At 36.7% G+C, this 20,286-nt stretch overlaps 1 protein-coding gene across 1 annotated transcript in view; it reads left to right on the forward strand.

Annotated features, from left to right (window-relative positions):
- The window catches only part of UBE2V2 (ubiquitin conjugating enzyme E2 V2), a 27,819-nt gene extending 9,686 nt beyond the window's left edge, over positions 1-18,133 (forward strand). Inside the window, exons 2-4 of the mRNA XM_005418304.2 lie at positions 6,697-6,842; positions 10,210-10,335; positions 16,025-18,133. Of these exons, the coding sequence (XP_005418361.1) occupies positions 6,697-6,842; positions 10,210-10,335; positions 16,025-16,171 (419 nt within the window). The 3' untranslated portion in view covers positions 16,172-18,133. The remainder of the gene's footprint in view (positions 1-6,696; positions 6,843-10,209; positions 10,336-16,024) is intronic.
- Positions 18,134-20,286: the final 2,153 nt, after the last annotated feature.

The raw sequence follows: 20,286 nt of genomic DNA on the forward strand, positions 1-20,286 counted from the left end.
TCCATTTAGTTCTTACCACTTCGTACCTGTTCAGTATTGTAGCAAAACTGGCTCTGAGTTAGTGAGCATTGAACACAGTGAATAAATGGCCATTTGCTCTATTTGCTCTGTAGTGTTCATTGATGTACATCTGCTTACTTGAGCTGTGGAGTCTTACCTTTTACTCATCTCTTATTAATTCTTCAAGTTAGTTGTCTTGTTTCTGTCTGTTGGGATAAATAATTTCTTTCTACATGGAAATGAATTTTCATGTGATTTTCTTCTTGAATTTCTATTCCTAGAAAATTTCCATGGGTAAGCATAGTTAGATCTGCAAATTCATTAAGACTAACCTAAACTGGTGTTGCTTACAGCTCTGTGAGGTTCAGACTTGATTAATGCCTTATTCCTCATCCTGATCAGTGTGCATGGGCCACCTATTGCTGCTAAATACCTTGGTTTCACCATTTAAGTTAGCATAGTATAGGACTTCTCCAATTTAAACTCAAAACTGTTAATGCAGAATATTCCATTGCTCAAGTTTCATTGCTTTGGGACATACTTGCTGGAGGAAAGTAGAGAAAAATAGCGTAAATTCGACTTTATGAAAATGACTGACATAAAGAATTATGAATTTGAATTTTACTGAAATATATTGAAACTTTCCTGGAAAGCAGTTGGAAACGTCAGTTTACCTTGAATAAGATTCATGTGTTGGAAACAGTGATTTTACTATGTGTGTAGTAACATACTTGATTTCAAAACAAGAGCAGCACGAATAACAAAGTCCATTATTGAATTGCTGCATTCCACTACTAATGCCAGCAATGGAGTTCTGTTCTAGACAAAACTGTCATGTCCAGCTTGGTTGTTGTACTAACTAAGCTAGTTACTAGAAATATTTCAGGGTTTTGGAGCTTAGCTACTGTGATCAACCTCAGATAATTGCAGTGTCAATAGGGTACACCTGGCAATATTTCCTGATAGTAGGTTTGTGATAGTAAGGCTTTTCTTGTGTGTATTTTGGTAACTGGTGAACAAGAATACACATCAAGTTTACAAAAAAAAAAAAAAAAAGCTTTTTTCAGACGAATATCTTCTGCAGCCAGAATAGAATATGTTAGTATTTCACCCTCCTTCTTCTCTCTCCTTAATTTTTGTTTGTTTTGTTTTGCTTTTAATGTATTGGCATTTCAGGGCCTATTTAAGGCTTTGGTTGTTTTATGTTCTTTTTGTGGGTGTGTGGACTGTTTTTGTTAGTACAGCATTTCAGATTTTTACTTCATTTTGTCCAGAGCAAGATGAATTGCTCAGAGACTGAAAGGAACAAGTTGTTTTCTCTGTGTTTCTCTTTGTATTTTTTTTCCTCCTCTCCCTGCCCCAGGAGAAATTGTTTTATGGCTTGAAATTTGCAAGACTGACGTCCTTCCCCCCTTTCCCTGTCCTTAGGAAATGCTTACTTTGCTGTGAGCCTGAAGCTGATAAATGGGGTTTGAGAGGTTTTTCTCTTTGTTACCAAGCTGAACATACTTTTCAGCTTCTGTTTTGCTGGAAGTCAGTGGGCAAGAGCTAACTAAAAAATTCAAAATTTTTCATACTACAGACTCCCTGACATAGCTATTTCAATCAGGAAGAATAGCATCCCTGACAGTATCTGACTGTGTTCATGTAGGATTTTTTGATATAACTTGTTCTCATGTCCAGGATTTGTTTGTAGAGCTGTCTTTTGGAGTGTTGGTATGGGATGTGCTGGTTTAACTATGGTGAAATGGTCCTGGGACTGAGGTAACAATCAGGAGTGATTGAAGTCAAGAACTGAGGGAGATTTGAAGAGCAACTGAATATTGGTATGGAATGTTGGTTATGGACAATTACTCTAAAAAACATAATTTTGGGTCTTACAGAAAACTTCATACTTTAGGCTCTGAACCAATCTATTAAAAATTTGGGTTATGGTTTGCTTTTGTAACCTGCAGGGACAAGAGCAGAGTGTAGGTTACGCCACTCTTGCCTGTTACACAGCAAAGAATCATTTGATGTGTGAGGAGCTTGGACTGCCAACTATTTGCAGGAGTGGGTCCATGTGAACTGTTTAAAAATGTGATTTAATATATCCAGTGAGGTCTGTCAAATCTGACTTAAGTGCACATAAGTGCAGTTGTGTGTTGTGTCTTGATGCTGCTAATTAAATCACTGTATCACTGAGTGATCTGACATTACCAACTGGGGAGCTCTGTCTAGCAAGAACAGGTTCATCGAGGCAATTCTCATTTGTTACTCTAGTGAAAGTTGTTGGTACTCCTAATGGACACTGAAGATTCCTTTTTATTTTCTTTCCTGAATTTTTTCCAGGTTATGCAGATTCTGAATCAAAGCATAGCTATAACTTTTTTCTTGACTCATCCTTTGTGGTAGTGTGTTTTTTATTTCCATTAACTTGGTGATTTAGAATGTAATATCTGAAGTAGCTCCATATATATGAAAGTACACCCTCATGCTTAAATTACGGGCTTTGTTTACTGAATCTTGTTTCATTTTCTTCTAATTCCAGGGTATTAAATTCACCAATTATTTAACGTATTTCTGTAGTCCAGTTTCATGATTCAATTTTTAAATTAAAAACTGTTGGTATATGTAAGCATGAATGATGGTTTGTTTGTTTGTTTAAGTGAAATATATTTAGTTCAATTGTTTGTGAGAATTTGGTAGAAGTTGTTTGGCAGTTCCTGTGACAGATTTTGGGCAGGGGTGTCAGGAGGCTATTTGTCAGTCAAATCCACAGTGAGGTCATCTTTGCAGATAAAGTGAGGAGTGGTTTTGCTTTTTGTTTTCCTAATCTGGATGAAACCATCTATGTTTTCACATGCAGAGCCTTAGTCCATCATTGCAAAGAGCTGTGCTGGATGCAGTGTTGTATTGAGCTGTAAATCACAGCCTGCTGAGGGGAATTTACCATGCCTGTAGTTGTGCCAGTGTTAAAATTGACAGCTTTAATCCCCTTCACTTGGAAGTGTGAGGTTTTAGCTCTGCCTGTTACAGAGAGTAAAACCAACCTGTCTGTGCCTGGTTGAAGCTGCTTAGTGGTCCCATGAGCAAGTGGCATTGGGGAGAACACCTGAGGTCTGGTAGTCAGCTGAATAATGGTGCTGGTTTCCATAATTTCATACTGCTAGTGAGCTGCACATGAGAAGAGAAGGATGTTTCATTGTCCAAATTCTGTACATGAAATAACACTTGATACTCAAATTCAGACAGGAATATTTCAAAGTTTTCAGCAAATATTTGATGAATTGCATTGTCTGGATTAGAGATAAAACTGCCTTCTGAAATACCTGAAATAGCAAGAAGAATATTTTTTTTTAACTTTCTGTTTATACTAGGAGCAAACTTAATTTCTGGAAAATCCAGATCATCCTTGACTGGATTTCTAGACAGAAGTTCTTGTTGTTTTTTGCTGGGAAGAGAGCACAATCTTGTGCGTGTGTTCCACTCTTCAATCTAGGTAAATTTGTTTTGTGTAAAGCTTATAACATGATCAAAGCAAGCATGTAGAGTGCAATAGCATGCACAAGGACGGGGTGAATGCTCGAGACAGTATTTCATTCCAGTTAATTTTGCTGGAAGTTTCTAAGTCGATAATTAAAAATAATAGTAAGGGGTTGTTTTTTGTCAGCTTGTTTGTTTGTTTGTTTTAAATCCACTGTGTTAATTTTTACGTTATTCTGTGTCACTTGTCAGAAATCTAGCAATAATTGTTTTCCATTAAAACATTCAGTAATTACTTTAATAAAGTTTGAAGTATTGATGATAAAACATTAGTCGTATATGCCAGGGACATAGAAGCAGTTTTTAGTGGATTTTGGGGGGGAGAATTTTGTTGTTATTGACAGGATTTTGTGTGCATGTGTGTTGGGTTTTTAGTTGGGATTCTTGTGTATTTTTTTTAAACACAAGGTGTTTTTAGTCTTATTTTTAACTTCAGAACAGTGTTTTGCTACTTAGTTCTAGCAGCGATAATACTGTTAGTGTGGGGAGTCTGGCTCTTGCTCTCAGATGCTTTTGTCTCTTTTCAGAGCAGATCTAAATTATTTTTTGGAGATGTTCTGGAGGTTTCCCAGGTCCTTCACTGCTCCCCTTGGGCAGTTATGGGAATCAGTGAGCACAGATAATATGATGGAAAAAATGTGATGAACGCAGGTCAGTTCATCATAAGGGGTTGTTGTTTTCTAGTAAGTGTCATCTCCTACAGTTTAATATGTTGGGTACAATTCTATGATACAGCTGAGTCAGTGCAGTGGCTTTTTTGTGACAAAAAGCTCCTTTATCCTCACACCCATGGTTTTGCAAAGGAAGGCACTGAGAGCCACAGCAGTCAGCTCTGGCATTTGTTGTTCTTTTTTCCTGAGTCAATTCACTTGATTAACTGGTTGGATTTGATTTTTGCCTGAAGGAAAAACAGCTTTTTTGCTAAATTAGTGTGACAATTTGGCTAATAGAGGAGCCTGGTTAGTGCAAGAACAGCAGAATTCTGGGAGAAGGCATGGAACATCAGGACAGTGAGCAGTTGGGTCGTCTAGGCTGTGCTGAAAGGTGATAGCACATAATGAGAAATAAGCTTAAATCCTGTTTGGTACCATCTTTTATGTTCTTTTTGAAGAGCTAAACTGTGACTCAGAAGTTCTGCAGTGAGAGCAGGGGTTCTGAGAAAAGGTGGATTTTAGCTTCTGGGGAAGCCTAGAGTGATGTGTGAATGCTAAAGTACATGGGGTTTGTAGGTGGAGGTTGTTGTGGTTTTTTTTTTCATTTGAGACTGCACCTACCAGTCAGAATCTATTCAGTCATGTGATGCAAAGTGGAACTTTATCATTCTGGTTTGGCAGACTCAACTCAGAACATGTATGAATGTGGAGTAAAAACTTTGTGGTTGAAGTGTGATTGTCAGTTCTCATCTCTTCTCAGAATTAGATACGTAAATGTACACGCTTAATGTTTATCACAAGTCAGAATGGCACCAGAGGATGGGAAAATGCGTTTCAATGAAGGTTTATAAAAGGCTTAATGTCAAAAAATTGAGATATGCTCTGCTTCTTGATGTACTCTTTTGGTGCTTCCAGTACATGTGCTGGCTGGGCTGGCTTGTTAAGCTGTGAGAAGACTGGGCAAAATGTATCATTTTCTGCTCAGTTAGCAAGCTGAAGTAGCTCAGTAAGAGCTTAGATGAGTGGCAGCCCCAAGGCAGGACGGAAGGTGAGGCCGTACATGAGTGACTTAATTTCCTTCCACTGTCCTGATATTATACCCAAAATGCTTTTCCCTGGGAATTTGGAGAACTTGGAGACAATAGTTTGTGCAATTTTTAGAAGCCTCTCCCTAGTCTGTGTTACTAAAAAAAAAGTTTCAAACACTGTTTAAGAGAAGTTATGATTCTGCAAGATAAGCTATTTGAAGAGTTGCTAAAATGTATGTGTATCTATACTGGTCGATATATCTGCATCAATTATCCAACTAAATAATAATATAGTACATTAAAACTCTTGGTTTCTTGCATAGAGACTGCTTGGAGTACAGACTAGGGTAATGTAAAACCTGTGAAATCACAGTGATATGCAAACCTGAATAACTGATATGCGAAACAGTTTTCTTTGACCTTCATCTTTTTCAAACTTGATAATAACATTGTGCGTACCCAGTCTTAATTTTTAGTTTTATGGAGCACCTGGATTCTTACAGTACTGGAAAGGATTTCTAGTGAAAATAATGGATAATACTATAGTTGTGAGAAGATATAAGAAAAAATAAGTAATTACAAGCAGCTATAGCTAAGTGGAAGTTTTATGGTATTATAACATTGTTACTACATCATTATGCATATTTTATTTGAAAATAAAAGCATTCCATGATTGCATGCACAAGTGTTAATTACCTTTCTTCCCTCAGTGCTGAAGTACCATTTTAGCTGATGCTGTAAAGCAATTGAGCATCCTGTTGTTTAATATCTATCAATATCTGCCTTTTTTCATGAATAATAATAAAAATCCTGTAATTATAGTTTGGTTAGAGACTATTAGTTGGGGCTCTCTAAAGACAGTAAGTCTTTGTATTCTGTTGTGAATATGTCTTTATCTCTCTTTAACAATTTAATCAATGCTTCTGTGCTTATTTTATTCTCTGGCAAGTGGCACTATTAATCACTAGATTAAAGTAGACTTGATTTTCAATTTGCTTTCAGATATTAGTCTTTTGTTGGGTTTTTTTTTTTAAACGAGTGAAATCAAGTGAAAATATTTCAGTCTTCAGTTGACATTTATTAGGATAATCTGTGTTAAATGTTACATTCTTTAATTATGTTTTGGAGTAAATTTGCTGTATTGATTTAATGTGGATTTTGGTTGATTAGAACTTGACAGACAGTCAATTGATTTTGAAATGTACTGTGCTTGGGAAAGAGAATCTGAACTAAGCCATCTTAGGCTAAAGAGAGCTCTCCTATTTTCTATTTTATGGCTTGTGTTGGTATTACTTGGTAGTAATTAACTTCCAGTGAAGCAGTTAGTTGCTTCAGAGCAATTAGAGTACTAAATAAATTTGTGCAGGCAATATTTGCTTGACTTGGAAAATGCATTGAGCAGTTGCCAGTGTGTAACATATAAAAGCAACGAAGTTGTTACCTTTTCCTTAATGTGAGCAGTATTAATTATATTATTCCATTTTCTCTAGTTAAAGTACCTCGTAATTTTCGCTTGTTGGAAGAACTTGAAGAGGGGCAGAAGGGAGTGGGTGATGGTACAGTAAGCTGGGGCCTTGAAGATGATGAAGATATGACACTCACCAGATGGACAGGAATGATTATTGGGCCACCAAGAGTAAGTGTGATGAAATAAATAATTTTTGTTAGGTTTTAGGCAATAAAAAATGAAAAAAATGCTACTATTCTACAGGGTAAAGGAATAGTTAAAATTCAATGTATGAAATTGTAGAAATAGTGTATAATTTTTCATTTTCTGGCATGTAAGTGTTTCAGGCTAGCCTCCCCTGTTTCTGCAGCTGTCTGTAAAAGCCAGTTGTGATCTGAGACATATTTTACTCAATTGTGAGTATATTAATTCTGTATTTCCGCTGTTACTGAACATAAGTGTTCACTGATAGTACAATAAACAGGTAACTGTCTTTCCCCATTTTGTCACATGTGCCTGATAATTTAAATTTTGTAGTGAACTGGCAATGCATTTTCAGCTTCCACAAGTTTTATCAAACAGTCTTTCAGTATAACAGTGTTAGAATTTCACTTGAATCATACCTAAAGACTAGCAGCTTCTAATTACCTCTAATCCTTCTGACCTTTGAAGTTCTGTAGAATGGCATTTAGACTGATACAACTTGAAAGAGAAGTAATCACCTCTTGTGTATATCCGCCATATCAGATATGGGTGGACTTTACTTGACTTAACTGCACGCTTTCTCCTAAGTTATAATATGATGCAAAAGATCAGTGTGTAACTGAGACCTTTAAATGAGTATATCTAAGTAGCCCTCAGTTAGCACGTGCCTTTCACTGCTAGAGTGAGACCTGTCTTGTGTGTTCCTTGGTGCTGCAGGGTTTATGGAATGAGCTGTCCAAGACAGAGATCAGAGCTCTGCCTCAGTGAAAATAATGTCTTCCAAAGTAGCAGAGTTCCAGAGATAGATTCAGTGTAATTCACATTTCTTTTGGAAGTCCTTTGCCACTTGCAGTAGGCTGCTTTGAACACCTGAATTACCTTGCTGAGCTCCTAAGAATTGGATGCCGCTGGGAGAGGGCAGATTTAATATATAATCACAATGACCGTATGCTTTGGATATTAGCTTCTGTGGAATCAGTGTTGGAGTCCATTTTGAAGAAAGTTTGTAGTCTAATGTGTTGGGATAAAAACTTGAAAATTTTGACCTAGCTATCATAGGGTCTCCCTGGCTCTCCAAAAACCCTCCAGAACTGCCTGTGACTGCTTTCTTGTTCAACCTAAGGTAGAGTACTACACATCTTTGAAAAGAGATTATGATATGTATAATACTATACTTATAATACTATTATAGAAGGTCCCATGTGTTTTAAAAAAGTAATAAAAATACTCAGCCGAGCTTGGGACACACTTTTAGTCCTGGTCAATTTGTAGTTCAGTGAGTTTATTTTCTTTATGATAGAGTGCATGCAAATAATATATCTTGTACCATTTCAGGGACATGCAGCCTTGCAGATAGAATGACTTGCAATATGTAGTGACTGTAGAAAGTGAAAGCCACCAGCTCCCAAACCAGTTACAGCACCTTGAGAAGAACTGCATATCTAGTTTCAGGGCATGTAGAAGATGAGTGTTTTTTGGAATTGGCTGAGTTAACTAGATAGTACAGTTAGGCAAAATATGGAGAAAGTTGCTAATATTGTCCATGAAGTTCTTCTCATATGAGGCTTCTGTACAGATGTGAAAAAAAAAATTGCTTGTCAGTTTTTTTATTGCTTCATTTGAAAGGTGACCCAACAGCGAGAGAGGAGGGTAAGATTTGTTTTGGATTAATGGAAACATTTTTCTGACTTACAGAAAATGGAATTTTAGTTTTTTTGGGAAGCTGGCCAGGGATGCCTGGCTTGCAGTAAAACAATGACTTGATAAATTGAGCAAAATTGAGAAGCCACCTGGATAAGGGAATGAGAATGAGTGCTGTTCTTGGGTTTTTCCAGAGTTGTGAGCAGAATTATATACATTTTGGCCTATTTGCACTGTAACTGACAGCATCCCTCTCTGGGGAAGAAAATTGTTCTGGCTGAATGAATAATGAGAATTTTAGTTACTGTATTTTTTTTGCTGTGGTAGCAGCTATGTTACGTGTAGCAGGATAAGAGGACTTCTATCTGGCCTTTAGCTTTTAATCATAGAATCAGAATCTTAAGGGTTGGAAGGGACCCTGAAGATCCTTAAGCTCATCCTTAAGATGTTCAACATCCTGTGCCATGGGCAGGGACACCTCCCACTAGACCAAATCTAGAGCTCATCTAATCTGGCCTTGAACACTGCCAGGGTTGAAGCATCCACAGCCTCCCTGGGCAGCCTTGCCCAGTGCCTAATTACACTTACAGTAATGGGAAAGAATAATGGAAAACCTTTACTTTTTCACTGTTTCTTTGTGACCTGCTTGCTCTTCAGTCTCTGTGCCTGCTCAAAAATTATGGTACACGGTTAGAGAGTGCTTCAGTAGTCCTGTTTTCACTCTGCATTCTAATTAACCACAGAGTAGCCCGTTGTTTGATACTTGGCTATGTGGTTGATACTTCTGCTTGGAGAGTGAGTGACAGCTGACTGATGCAGAACAGGTTAAAGATGCTACTTCTGGAAAGCTGAGAGGCATGTTGCTGCTTTTTTGTTCATGTTGGCTCTTTCTGTTGTGCCAGTGCAAAAGCAGGTGTAGAAATGGAGTTCATCTTCATTTTGGAACACAGAGGCACGTGCATCAGTGACCAGTAAAGCATTGATCTTTGGCATGGCCTACTTGACAAGATAAAAAAAAAAATAGAACCATATCTAATTCTAATGTGGCTTTCTCAAAGTATACTTGCACTTAGAATTATCTGTTCCATGGTCACTTTGGAATGACATCTGCAAACTAGCAGCCACTTTACTGTCCAGCTCATAAACCCTCCAGTAAACCAAGTGATTCTCAGCTGCAGAAATTTCAGATATTTTCTGTAGTGCTAACTGCTTCCAGAATATGTTTCTTTTGCAGGTTATATTTTTATTTTGGTTTTGGTTATATCTTAACTGTTAAATTATTGGCATTTCTGTCTTTCTCCATTTCCATTTTTTTTTTACAGTATAGGTATTTCATTATGGGGGAAGGTGGTAATTTTCCTAAAGCTAATTGATTTCTGTTAGTCCTGTACTGTGCCACTGTTGTTTTGAGGATGCAGGTGGATAGAAAGGATGAGAGCAAATGTGAATTAAAAACAGAATTGTATTAAAACTTGTGTATGGTGTAGTCAAAAAGCAGTGTAATTTATGCATAATCATGAAGTAATCAATATTGCCAAAACAGTGGAAATCAGTCAGTAATCCAAGACCTTCAGTTGGTATACAATATTAACAAATTTATATTTATTTCATATTGCAGAATTGTTATTCCTCTTGCCTTTGCTCTGTTTTAAAAAAAATTTTAATATTTAGCTTTCAGTAAAATGCATTAGTCTGTCTTTTTGCTTTCTAGACAAACTATGAAAACAGAATATACAGTCTGAAAGTAGAGTGTGGACCTAAATACCCAGAAGCACCTCCTACAGTTAGATTTGTTACTAAAATTAATATGAATGGAATAAATAATTCCAATGGAATGGTAAGTTGAAATGGTAAGATCAACCATGTTGTTAATTTACACTAAAAATATTTCTGTGAAAATCAGGTGAGGAATATGAATGTTGCACAGGGCTTTCTATTTAATGTTTATAATATAAATACAGATTTCAATTGAGATTTGGTGGCCTACTTCTTCAAATCTTTGTGTCTTTTTGTGGCTTACCAATGAGATGAGCATTATTTATAATATTAAGACAGTTGTTTCTTTTAAATGAAGATGAAGGTTTTAGTTTTGAACAGGAAAACAATAAGTGTTTAAGCTCTGTGTAGGTATTTCCCTCATAATACTCTTATAAAAGGAGATTAGTTTCATATTGTAGCAGGAATATTACAGATTCTGTCTGATGTTTCCACTAATTAAAAATTGAGGTTGTTCCTGATGATACTCACTCTGGATGTATTAACTCACCTATAATGAACTGATGTATTTATACTCTTGTTTCCTTTATACTGGATTTATTCAAATCCAAGGTGATTCTGAACTTCGGTCTTAAGACCTTTTGATGTAGCTGGTAGCCACTTGCATTATAAAGGTCAATTTGCAGTAAGTTGCTTTCACTGATCCTGCAGTTAGGGTGGGATGAGTTCACAGAGGAGCTGTGGCAGCAGCTCAGGCGAGCTTGTTGCTCACCAGGTACTTAAATACTGTGAGCAGCTGGGATGCCCCTTTGCTCAGAGGAGGTGTGAGCTGCCTTGCCTTTCCAGTGGTGTGTGCATCTATCAGCAGGAAACACAGTCACAAATACAATCACCATTTGTGGGTACATTTGTCTTTAGTGAATGCAGAGTAATTGGGTTAAGGCAATACCTAAAGGTGCACTAGCATCTTTGGATTTTAAATAATTTGTGAGATTTACAAGAAAGATGGACTTGCATTTCTGTAATTAACATTACTGAACTGTGAAGCTCAAGTGTCTCAATGACTGTAGCAGGGGAAGAGGTTCTCAGGGGATCTTCTGAGCTGTTGTAGGTTGTAGAGTGGTGTTCTGGTTGGTCATCCAAAGCTATTTCACTAATGCCTCAGAAATAATCTAAAATTACTCTGAAAATACTTTTATGTAGCTAACAATCTTACTCTACCTGAATATCCTGTTAAAATTGCTATCTGCAAATTAGCTCATGCCCTTAAAATCACAGCTGTGGTTTGTTGTCTAAGGGTGTGTGTTTATTGAGAAGTTGTGAGAAACAAAAGCTGCTTGGTATGTTTGGAAGATGATTTCATACCTCTTCCTTGTACCATAGGAACATATATTATTGTGATTCAGTGAAGAGGTATGCTGCCATGGCTTAATCTCTGCATACCTCAAGACATAGGTGTTGGTTTTCAGAAGCAGGACCTTAGACTGGCAGAGCCTGAAGGCTCTTGTTTACTGAAGCCAGTAAGTTTGAGCCTCTGTTTGGAAAAGTCTACATTTGCTCAGCTTGCTGAGGAACAGGGTGACTACTGTGACAGGAAATCTGTGTTGTTGTTTTAAAAGCGCTGTTCAAATGGAGTCATTCCTACAGGAAAAATTGGTTTTAGTAAGTTAATAATCTTACATCAAACCATCATTAATTTTTCACCCCAAAAGATAAATTTGTATATCTTATGAAGGATTTCCTATGCAAATGCATAACTTCTTTTTTTTTTCTAATGGGTTTAAATGGGAATAAATAGTATTTTTAATGAAAGGAATTTTCATAAGTAGTGAATTTAAAACACATTTATTATATAATTTTGAATGTGCCCATTGTCCCAGTGTCTCGCATTTTATCTTATTTTGTCTTTGTGGTCATTAGAGGAGCCGTGAAACAAACAGTGGGGCATGTTCAGCATCCTGGAGCAGTTGATACAGTTGCTTCCTGATAGCTCCTTCATGTTTCTTCCAAGCTGTTCTCCCACTTTCTGGTCATCTTTCATTTAATAGATCATAAGTGGTTTGAATTCTTTGAATTAATGGCAGGGTTTCATCTGCAGACTTCCTCTACTATCCGTGCTTCTGCAGGCACCCTGGGTTTTGACATGTGGCCAGCTTTTGGTCACATTGCTTATAGATGTCAGGAAGAAGTTGTGACTTGCTGAAAAGAAAACTGAGACAAACAGCAGCTGAAATTGTTTTGTCTTAGCAGATTATACTCAAAATATTTGTAATGTTGTTAAGGTAGGCTTGTGTGCCAGTTAACATCTGTGGAAAAGTAGGGCCCACACTGGGGGTTTTAGAGAGTGATAATTTTCTGTTGAGTTAAAGTGTGAGTGGTACAGGGGAAAGATGGATAAGTGTAGTTACTAGGGATCTAAGCAAACTATTCTCATACTTCTCTGTGGGCAATGGTTCTCAACTTTCTTGATTAAAAATCCCTTTACTCAAAAGCCCTTTACTCTTTGCATGAAAAGGGCATATGTGTAATGAATTTATCAATACTGACAGGTACAACTTTATTGACTTTTTGTTTGATTAGTCTGTGAGAAAGGAGTTTGTAAGTAACTTTTCTGCCAGCAGCGTATCTTCAGGAATCACTGATAAATTTAGTGCAGGAAAGGAGAGAACTGGTTCAGGAATATTTTATCTCAAAAGACTAAGATGCTCTGAGGCACCCTGTTAAATTGTCTTTCTTTTCTTATCTGCAAGTTAAGAAAACAGTTTGTGGGTTTTTTTTTTCTTTTTAATTTACCTATGGAGTTGCTGTATTTGTATACAGAATTAGGTTACTAAGGTCAGAAAAACAAGTCCAAGTACTTGTGTAGAGCTGCACAAAATGCTTTTATGTGCTAATGGCATCACTGTTGTAAAACTGTAGATTATTATTCCTAATGCTACAGGGTGTTTTCTCTTGGAGACTTATGTATCTCATATTGATAAAACACAGGTTGCATTCTAATGTGCTGTTTGTTTTCCCATTTTCTCTTGAGGTTGTCTGATTTTTGCATCTGTGATAGTGCTCCTCAGCAGTCTGTCTTGCAGAATTTGCAATCACTTCTACTCATTAAGATACAATTTACAGCTGGAAGTATTTGTTTACTTTAAAAACACTTAGGACTCTGAGCTGTAAATCTGTAAGCTGCCTGTAAATCTGTAAGCTGCCCAGTTACTGCTTTGACTATGTTTGCTGTAGACATTTGCTACCTGTTACTTGGAATATTGTAAACACTGAATACTTTGTATAATTGTGTAAAATAATTTTGTTTATTTTCAACTGTTTAAAAAAATAATGCATTTTATATATTGCTTCTCTTTTTATTCAGGGTTCCACAGTGGTGTACCCCCCCAATAGAATAGTCTAAATAAAATAGTCTTCAGATTGCAGTTTGCAGCTTTATTAGCCTTTATGTGACCTTGAAATGTCTCCCTGTGTTCCAGGATGTGCATTTGAATATTGCCCAATGCTTTTGTGTGATTTGAACATAGTTTGTGTCACTCTCTTAAATGTCTTTAAATGTCTTATCATTGTTCTTCATAAAGTGAGTTTATTATGCACTAACTTGGAAATCAATTCTGCAAGACAGAAAACAGAACCTGAGCCAAAATCTTTACTGCTGCAAGATGTTATGAAAGAAGTTGGTGACTTGCAGAAAAGAGACTTGAGATAAACAAGCAACAAAAATGTCATGTTGCAGCAGTCTTTAGTCAGAAAACATTCATAGCAGTGTTAAAGCAGAGTTTACAGTCTGTGAGTTTTTTTGTTGCAAATTCCTAGGAAAAAAGAAAAGCAGGAGGAGCTTACTCTTAAGTGATCAGCTCTCATGTTCCAGTCTTTGTAGAACTGCATTATTTGAACAGCAGTGGTGACTGGCTGCTGTGTGCTGTAATTGAGGCAAACATCCAGACCTGAGGGAAACGACAAAGGCAGAATTGAGGAGAAACAAGGGGAAGGAGGATAGTGTGAAAGCAGAATTTCCAGACTGAAGGTAGATGTTAATTTCTGTAGTCCCAGCTCAACTTCCTTTCCAGCCATTTTGCATCCTATCTACCACGTTAACCCAAATCCCCCTTTAAAAAAGTAGCAATTGTACAGGAATTACAGTGATGATTTCACCAGTGCTAACTTTCACAATCTTTTTCTGTATTGGCTCATACATTCATGTATTTTAAACTGGCATGATGTTGCTCCATAATTTAGCTTTTATTTTGATGGTGTTTTTCTTTTTTATCAAATATTTGCAATAATTATTAAGTCATCTGACTGCCATTCTTAGTGTAGCTTGATGATACAAATTGTTGTTGGCAACTCTGATGACTTCAAGGGGTTCCCAGTTCTGAGCAGAGCATTGTGTGAAAAGAAATGCTTTTAAGTGCTGAGCTGTAAATAAGGTCAAGGATCCTACCTAGAGACTTCTTTCTAAGGTGGTGCTTTAAACTGGATGGGTTCTGTCAGTTCAGATCAGAAAATATTTCCCTGTACGTGGTTTACCTGAGCTGATAGGCAGTAGCACTGTTAAAGGAACAAGAGAGGGAACAGAAGTTTCTTTGGATAGTATTGCTGCCGAAGCCAGCACATTGCTAAACCTTGGCCTCAGTTTCCTCCTACAAAAAGGTTTAGTCTCATCTGGTGTTCTGAAAATAGCCCCACTTCAAATAATGTAGAAATAAAACATCTGTGTTAACATTCTTATTTCTGATTCCAGGTTTTTTTTTCTTTCAGCTTGCCCTAATTAGGATGGGATAAGAAACTTCTTGATGTTTTATGCTACCTAAATCATAAAACAGTGGTTTCCAGCACTCTTGTAGCCATGTGGGCTGCAACTCTACCAAAGGAATCCAGTAGCATGCAATAGCCCTATTCCTGCCCCAGGGCCTGCTTTGCAGTTGCACAGCTGTAGGCCCTTCTGTGCTCTTAAGTTCCTCCATGCAGGGGTTGGGAATTAACCTGCTGCCAGAACAATTCCCAGGATGACTTTCAATTGCTGACTTTCCTATGGAAACCTCCCCGTTATAATGTAATTGTGTAAATTGTCCCACAGGTTTTATAAACGCATAGGAGAAGTCCCATGTCCTTTCCTTTCAGTTCATATTCCACTTGGTAAGTGATGTACAGTAATCTTCACGGCTCCGTAAGATGACTTACTGTGAGAAGGATGCAAAGAACTAAGAAATGTCTGAGCATTACAAATCAGTTATTTCAGTATTTCAAGACATTTCTTAATACATGTAGTGCCTCTAGATGTATCAGAAGCACCGTGTAATATCTGTGTGAAAGAAATCACCAACAGTACTTGTAGCAAAGAAATAATAAGGGAAATGTTCCTTTAGAAAGGAATTCTGTGGACTCTGGTGTGGCAGGTTCTTTTAAGAACTAAGGAACAACCAGGTGCATATATTAGCATAGTGAAGGTGATTACTTGTTTAGTTTTGGGGGTAATTTGAAAAAGAACTATAAATTTGGCGAGGTAGCAGCTCCAGTTTCGCAGTGAACAGTTTGCTGATGTCCTCCCGTCCTCCTTTCCTTCACACTAATATAAGTAGCAGCACAGATGGAAGGGTCCACCTGCATGGATTTTATTGCAGAATCTGTATCTGTGTGTAAGTATATGATTGTTTTCCTTAAAATATTTTAGGAACACAGGGACTTTATGCCACAGAGAAGGTGTCAGGGAATGCTTAGACCATTTCTTAGAGCAACTGTTGATAACAGTTACTTATGTAGATATTTTGTGTTCAGTAATAAATTAGATTTCTCTCTTCTTTTTCCAGGTGGATGCACGGAGCATACCAGTGTTAGCAAAATGGCAAAATTCATATAGCATTAAAGTTGTACTTCAAGAGCTAAGACGTCTAATGATGTCCAAAGAAAATATGAAGCTTCCACAACCTCCAGAGGGACAAACTTACAATAATTAATTTTAGCTGATTCTCAAACTTCTGTCTTAAAACAACAACCTTCTACTCATGTAATGTCTTGATTAAATCTCACAATGCAAACACCCACACATTAAAGAATTTCAGCTGGTATACATGACCTGGACATTTGTAAGAATATATATAATATATGTATGCCCAATATGTTTTCAGGCACTATGGGAGAAAAAGGCAGCACAATTATTTTTTTCTCTTTACTGAGGCACTGTCATTTAAGCATAAGCCTGAAATAGCCTATAATTGGAATTCAGGTTTTACAAGATGAAAGCATGACAGAAAGTGTCAGATTGCTGTGGAATAATATATGTTACTGAAAATAATTTCTGGAGAAGGCAAAATATAAATGGCATGCTTTATCCATCTTGCTTAGTAAAAGAGCTGCAGTTAAATTTGTTTTAAGGTAGCAGGTACAGTGAATACCATTGCTCATCTTGTTTAATTTTGCAAGGGTGTGGGTGCCGACTACTAGTAGTGTCACAAAGTATGTTCAGGATTGTTTTGATACCTGTATTTATAAAATGGGGGGATTAATTTCTGTTAAGCAGCTCCTGTGTTACATGTATTGGACATGGCAAATATTTGTTTACAGTCTTTGTTCTAATAAACCATGCATTTAAGTTTTAGTGAAACAAAGGAAATGTATGGATATGTGATTGAGATTAAAGTTAGTCTTAAAATGTAAATAAAATGTGGAAAGTGTCTGAGGCTGTGCCATTTCTATAATAGTCATGTAATATATGTACAGTAACTGGCAGAAGTAGTGGAAAGCCAAACATAATATTGCTGCTGGTGTTACGTGCACCTTTTGCTCTTATCACTTTTGTATGGTTACTTTACTTGAGAGGTCAAGGTATTCCATATGTTGCAGGGGAGTAAGTTCTGTCATCTGTAGTATCACTTCTTTAGAGAAACTTGCACTCTGTGTGTGTGTGTGTATAAATATATTAAAAAAACCCCAAACACCAAACTAAGCCCAAAATAAAAACGAACAAAACCCCCTTGCCTACCCATCTGCCCTTTAGTTCCCCTCCAGATTCTTTCCAGAAATGAGCATAACTTTCACTTTGCTTACTTGACCTCTAAGCAGTTTTCAGATCATATTGCTGAAGTCTGTCCTACTTCTCAGTCCTTTGTCTTGTTTTCTTACATTTTTTCTTCTTTTATGTTACTTGCCTTTTTTCCTTGTCTGTTCTGCTTTTGCCTTTTCTGAAACACACAAAAAAGAAACTTCAGGAAGCTTTACTAAAAATCACACCTGTGCTACAGATCATCATATTTCCATCTGCTTAAGATGAATCATTTGCTGTGATGCCGCTGTGTTTGTAGCTAGAAGCTTTCTGCCTTTCCTGCAGTCCTCAGTTTGTTTTTTCAATGTATTCTGTCTGGTGGGAACACTGGTTTTTTTTCTGTTACTGATTTCTCATAAGCAAGTAGGTAATGCTGTTCTTTTGGATATTACGTCTTCTTTCCCTGCCCCTCACCTTGGAGAATGCAAACCTTTGTTCATTTTGGTGAGAATATGTAACATTGGGAGTGAGTCAGCTGTTTGCATTCGAAGTTTTATTTAGTGGTTCTTTTGAAAAGTGGATATGATCAAAAGCCATCAACAGCTAGGTAACTTTCTTTGATAAGCCTTTGCCTATTTCTGATGTAAACAATGAAAAGCAATAAACTAGGTATTCTTTTTTTTTAATTGAAAGGTTTGATTGATATTTGTCAATTTATGCTTTTTAGACAAATTGGGCACTTCCAGAATCGGTGGATTTATAGCTGCCAGCTACCTCGTGTCTGTATTTATATAACATATCATTTGTCATGGTTTGGCTGAAGTGCATTGCAACATTTTTTTTCCTTGTTTTAATTGGAATGACTTTGATGCCATTAAATCTTCTTTCTTACACTAACACTGCTAATCTATATTTAATCAATTAAAATAATGGAACTGTACAGTTCTGAGATGTGAATTTTTGGGGAAGATTACAACATAAGCTATTGAGAGAATGCTTGTCGACTATTATCTGGTTGGTAACATAATTTAAGAGACTGGCTTATTCACAGAGCATCAAGAAGAGCCTGTTGTTTGCATGGTTGTGTGTGGTACAAGGTGATCCTGTAATAGTCTGTCCATTTGTATCGGTCAGAATCTGCCTATCCAGCTCTAAACAGATATATTTTGCAAAGGAAAAATCAGTTCTGGAGGGAGTTGAGCTGATCTCTGACACTGGAGTACGTAATACATGGATGACTACAAAAATATTCCTGCAGTGATCTTAGGTGTGTTGATTTTCTATTTTGCTCATACTGGGACAAGTCTGAAGTGTAATTAATTATGAAATTTTAAAATGTCTTCAACTACTGCATAAAGTTCAGAGCCTCCTCAAAGCACTTCTACTACCTGAAGAAGCTTTTGAAGCACTGTGCTTACTCTCCTCCAGAAAAATAATGTTTTGCAAGTGTCGATGTCTGATCAATGTTTACTTCAAATTTGCTTTCTCATATTCTGAAGTTCTCATTAGGTAGCCTACTTAGGTGACAGAATTTTAATTTTCTTCTCATAAGTATTTAACTTGTGTTACATTCTTTTGGCAAGATTTGAATTTGCCATTGTTACCAAATGTGTTGGTTTTTTTTGTTTTTCTTTTCAAACCCATATTTGAACTATTATAAAATAAATCTTGCAAAGCAGAGCACCATTTGAAGCCAATTGGGTGAGGGACAAGGTGGAAAAGCCCTAAATACATAATTATTTTCATGTTGGTGGTCATTGGCTGGGATTTAAACTAGCTTTGTGCTCTGAAGCATTGCCAAAGTTCTTGTGTTTTGGTTGTTTGACACACAGATCCGTTTTCTATAAAGCAGAGAAAAAAAGCCAAAGATGGTATGATTCATACTTTGTTAAACCTTAAGATACAATGAGCAAGCCTATGGAAATAGCCACATTATAAATGATGTGCCTTACTCATAGATAATAAAGTAAAAAAAAACATTGCAAGGTGTGAAGCTACCAATGGCCTTGACTGCTCTCCTCTTCCTGAATGCAAGCTGAGAATACTTTTCACCAAGCAAGACAGAGTCAGCAGTGCATCCCTCAACTATTATCAAATAAATGCATAATGCACATTCCTCCTAAATGTTTCTTACTGTATAGGGGATACCTAAAGAAATTCTAGTACCTAAAGAAATGTCATATTATTATGACAACTGATCATCTATAATGGTAACAACTGTATAATTTAGACAAGTGTTTGTGTTTTACGTGGTTACTTATATGGTGAGTTTGTAGCTATTTAGTAGCTTTTGGGACAGTATAGCTCATGGCCTAAAAATATGTTACACTTCTATTATGCTCTCTTTTGATGCAAAAGGCACGCTTAGTAGGCCACCAGGTAATTGTCCTGTGGTAGAAGCAGGATGTCTGACTACTACTTGCTTTAATTCTGGCCTCTAGTTTATGAAAACTCAGCCAGATTGCCCTGGTGTGGCTGATTTCAACTGCTAGAGGAGGAGCAAACTGGTACTAAGCAAGTCTGAATAAGCATTACTGTACCAAAGAAAGATGACTTAAAACTCCTGTTGGTCTTTTATGTGAGTAAAATTCCAGATAGATGTGAAGCAGTGGGACAAAATATGTTTCTCGTCAATGTTTCTAAATAATGTGTTCAGAACTCTTTTGTGAAGCTTGAAAGATTTATGAGGTGGGGAGGTGTTGGAGGAACATGACTGTCTGTAGTCTTTATTTAATAATAATGATAATAAATTTAAAGAAAAAAAGCTTTAAAACTTGTTAATCTATCTGTTTTAACTCTCTCTGTTGAAACAATTGTGGGAGATTTTTTTTCTGTTTCTTGTTCTGCTGATTGACTTATTCCTGAATCAATGTGCTATACATTTTCTGTTGAAGACCCAACTGATCATGGGCTAAAGTATGAAGGATGTAATGCTGGAAGCATAAAAATAACATACTTGAAGCTTTAAAAAACTCCCCACAGAATAACTTCTCACATTACCATAGTGTTACTGTCATAGTGGTTTGTAATTTTGTTGGTTTTTTCTTTTTTTTAAACTTAAATGGATGTATAGTTTCAGCTCAATTTCTA

The sequence above is a fragment of the Geospiza fortis genome, unplaced genomic scaffold, assembly GCF_000277835.1.
Source record: "Geospiza fortis unplaced genomic scaffold, GeoFor_1.0 scaffold53, whole genome shotgun sequence".
Taxonomy (NCBI): domain Eukaryota; kingdom Metazoa; phylum Chordata; class Aves; order Passeriformes; family Thraupidae; genus Geospiza; species Geospiza fortis.